Source organism: Sinocyclocheilus grahami, unplaced genomic scaffold, assembly GCF_001515645.1.
Source record: "Sinocyclocheilus grahami isolate Dianchi unplaced genomic scaffold, SAMN03320097.WGS_v1.1 scaffold5378.1, whole genome shotgun sequence".
NCBI classification, from domain to species: Eukaryota; Metazoa; Chordata; class Actinopteri; order Cypriniformes; family Cyprinidae; genus Sinocyclocheilus; species Sinocyclocheilus grahami.
The window spans coordinates 1,401-5,120 of NW_015510083.1; the positions used below are offsets into that span (position 1 = coordinate 1,401).

At 38.7% G+C, this 3,720-nt stretch overlaps 1 protein-coding gene across 1 annotated transcript; it reads left to right on the forward strand.

The window, feature by feature from the left end:
• The first annotated feature begins 58 nt into the window (after window positions 1-58).
• LOC107577192 (homeobox protein CDX-1-like) lies at window positions 59-3,020 on the forward strand. The gene is made up of 3 exons (XM_016263292.1): window positions 59-764; window positions 2,453-2,598; window positions 2,721-3,020. The coding sequence occupies exons 1-3, from the start codon at window positions 329-331 to the stop codon at window positions 2,952-2,954; spliced, it is 816 nt and encodes a 271-aa protein (XP_016118778.1). The 5' UTR covers window positions 59-328; the 3' UTR covers window positions 2,955-3,020.
• The last annotated feature ends 700 nt before the right edge of the window (window positions 3,021-3,720 follow it).

Sequence of the window (3,720 nt, forward strand, 5' to 3'; positions counted from 1 at the left end):
GTGATGTGAAGATCTGGCACTAGGGGAATCTTTGAGGGCTTGATGGTGTTATTGGCTGGTCATTTGAATGCAAATCGAGAGGGTTTGAAGTCGTGGCTGACGTCAGGGGGGCTTGGTTATACCTTTGCCACCACCACCTTGACAACACAGTCACATCATGTTTGATTGAAGCACGTCAAGGACTACGTCGCGTGACCTGGAGACCATTTTGGACTACCACAATTGAGTCAAAAGTATTGAGTCGGGCCTTGGTTTTGAGAGATATTCGGATTGATGTATGGCTGGCATGTTGCCTTAAAAAAGTCATTTTAGGGGTTTCTTTCAAATCATGTACGTTGGATACCTTTTGGATAAAGAGGGAAGCATGTATCACCAAGGAGCCGTGCGAAGATCTGGCATCAGTCTTCCACCACAGAATTTTGTCTCCACACCTCAGTATTCAGATTTTGCAGGATACCATCATGTGCCCAACATGGACACACACGCGCAGTCAGCGGGGGCATGGGGCCCTCCTTACGGCGCACCGAGAGAGGACTGGGGCGCCTACAGCCTGGGACCTCCAAACACTATTTCTGCACCTATGAGCAGTTCATCCCCGGGACAAGTTTCCTACTGCTCTTCAGATTATAATGCCATGCACGGCCCTGGATCCGCAGTGCTGCCTCCACCACCTGAAAATATTTCTGTGGGCCAGCTTTCACCTGAGAGAGAAAGACGCAATTCCTATCAGTGGATGAGCAAAACCGTGCAGTCCTCCTCAACCGGTAAGGCCAACAAATGTCTTTCAAAAAAAATAAATGAATAAAAAAAGCTTGCTAAGAATTTAAAATATATGGTATAACCCGCAAAAAAGTAAAACGTTTAATTATTTATTAAATAATAGGCCTGAAACATGTAAACTGCGCAATAATTTAAAGGTCTTGAAATCAGCGACCGAAATGTACAAAATGACAGTAGTTCATGATTATGATTTATTTTCTCGCTCCTGTAGAATTAAAATGACATAATTTAAGTTATGTACTAAAATGTAGCAACATTTTTTTTAAATAAAAATGATTAGAAAAAATAGGCTGTCTAAAAATATAGCTAAAACAAAAAATAAATATTTTATTTTGGTTTAATATTGGACAAATAATTTACTCAAGGACCAATCGTGCTAAATGCAACACTGTTCAAAAATTATTAACTTTACATGTTTGATGTTTTCCTCAAGTAATGGCACATCTGACAAAATATTACGAAATGAAAAGGCCTAATGAAATTGAATAGTTCTACACACACACACACACACACACTGTGTGTCCTTCTCCCCTTCATTATTTGAAAAAACGCAATATCTGAGTTATATTAATATATTTGTTCCTTTACGCATGGGACAAATAGTTGTGGCAAAATGAAGGTGTTGGGAATTGGCGCCAGGGTCACTTATAATGCTAATTTGCGACTCCCGTAAACAAGATGTGAGGTCTACTTTTCCTGTTACATTGTCTCAGGTTTTGAGGGTTATCTGTCATATTCAGGCGGCGACTTCTTTCAACACCTTTTTGACTTTGATATGCAGCAGCGCGTCTTCCTCTGTCTCTGTTGTTGAGGGTTATATAATCTCAAAGAGTGACAAACTTCACAGCACATGAAGTTCTCCTGCATGTTAAAACAACACAGCAAAAAACAATGTTTTAAAGAAAACAATCACAAAGTTACATGACCTAACTGTAAAAGGCCTTTTTCATAACTAAGGCTGAAAAACTGAAAGTTTTGGAAATGACGTGAAGTTAAGGAGGCGTATTTCAATTTAGATGTTACACTTTATCGAGCTTTCAGTGACTGCATCTAAACCTGTAATTAAAAATCACTAATTAATTGTGTTTTCCCTCCACTGATTGAGTTTAGTCGAACATAAAAATATATAGTTTTGTTATAGCTAGTTGGTCTGTACATCAAACAAGTGCAGCCTGCTCTTGGTTTGAGGAAAAGATTTTTGATGGTGTCTCCTTGTAATTCGTTGTAAGACGTGTGTTGTCTCTTAACACATCAATGGCGTTTGGGTATGTGTCTTTGCGTCTCTTTGTTCTGCAGTTTGTTCAAAAAATCTCCTCAAAGAAGATCAGAAGCTCAATTTGCATATTTAGCAATGTAATCTTAGTTTATACAATTGACTGAATATTTCAGTGGCGCTATGATTTATAGTTAAAATGAGAGATCATATAGGCTAAGCCTAGTATTGTAAATGCAACGCGAAATGTAAGAGAAGAAAGTCAATATGATTAAAAAAAAATATTATAACCTATAGAAATTATACAGTGCACAAGTTCTTCCTCTGCTTTACAATTGTATTAATCGCAATATGACATCTTTTAAGCATTACGTTTAATTTGGTCTTTATTTCAGAATTATCTTTTTTTTTAATGAACATTGTTTCATGATTATTCGTTTATTTACCATTTTTTTAAAGGCAAAACCAGAACGAAGGAGAAATATCGAGTTGTGTACACAGACCATCAGAGGCTGGAGCTGGAGAAAGAATTTCATTTTAATCGCTACATCACGATCAGAAGAAAATCAGAATTGGCAGTAAACCTCGGGCTTTCAGAAAGACAGGTAACATTACTTCACTTGAGATTTTTACTTATGCTAGAGAATAGGCTACGATTCATCTCACTAGTTGAAAACAATTAGACGTTGGCTAATTCTTTCTAACCGTTTGTCCTTTGTCTTCACAGGTAAAGATCTGGTTTCAGAACCGCAGAGCTAAGGAAAGGAAATTAATCAAAAAGAAACTGGGTCAGTCTGACGGCAGCGGAGGGTCAGTCCACAGCGATCCCGGTTCTGTCAGTCCTCTACCGGTACCAGGGTCACTGAGTCCGTCAGACATACACGGTTCTCTGTACCCACCCCCAGGAATGAACGCCTTACCGTCTATGAGGAACATACAGCAAGTCACTGTCACTCAGTGAACTCGAACTTGAAAGATCCAACTTTAACTGAGCACTCCAACACGCTGAACGGACAGAACCGGAGCGGCCCGCTCGCGTGGCCAAAACGGATTACAAACTATTACACGACAGGCATCAAGGCGCGTGTTGTGGATTACCACAGAAGAATCACGTCTTAAATGCAACGAAATGCTGGAGGCTCTTCAAATATTGTTTTAATAGAATAGTTTTTAAGATTAAGAAAAAAACATACAAAAACCTTGTTCGTCTGATCCAGAGACTAAATATTTGAACGGTTTGTTTGTGTTTGCTCAATTAAGATATAAATATCATTTTCTGTATGTGGTGAGTGTATCTAAATGTTTGTAAATAAAATGAAACTACAGGTACAGCGTTTCTCGGGATGTGTAATGATCCATACCCTGGATCTGTTAAACTTGTATTATCTGTGTAAACCAATGACCTGCGATGGCAGGCTGTTTTGTGCTCCGCACGTCGTTCACTTTCTTTTCACAGGGGTGATGTGCAGGTGTCACATAGGCCTACCTAATACGGGTCTAACGTTTGTTTCCAACAATGTGTAAATAAAAAGTTTTGCAATAGTTTTTTTATCATGTCTTGATATATTCTTAAACGAATGAAATATTGCATGCTCGTCTGGTTTAGGCAGTTTGCTTGACGGACAGCAAGCATTTAACCTAATTTAGGCTATACCTTTTAAACGTGAGACCACAAAATCTTCAAGCGTACCTACAAAACTGCATTTCTTGTGTAAGGCTGCACAACT

What these genes read in the sequence shown, in the direction of transcription:
- LOC107577192 (XM_016263292.1), top strand. Translation starts at nt 329, where the DNA reads ATGTACGTTGGATACCTTTTGGATAAAGAGGGAAGCATGTATCACCAA. An exon ending in CGTGCAGTCCTCCTCAACCG is followed by an intron (nt 765 to 2,452) that starts GTAAGGCCAACA and finishes ATTTTTTTAAAG; the next exon opens with GCAAAACCAGAACGAAGGAG. An exon ending in TCGGGCTTTCAGAAAGACAG is followed by an intron (nt 2,599 to 2,720) that starts GTAACATTACTT and finishes TTGTCTTCACAG; the next exon opens with GTAAAGATCTGGTTTCAGAA.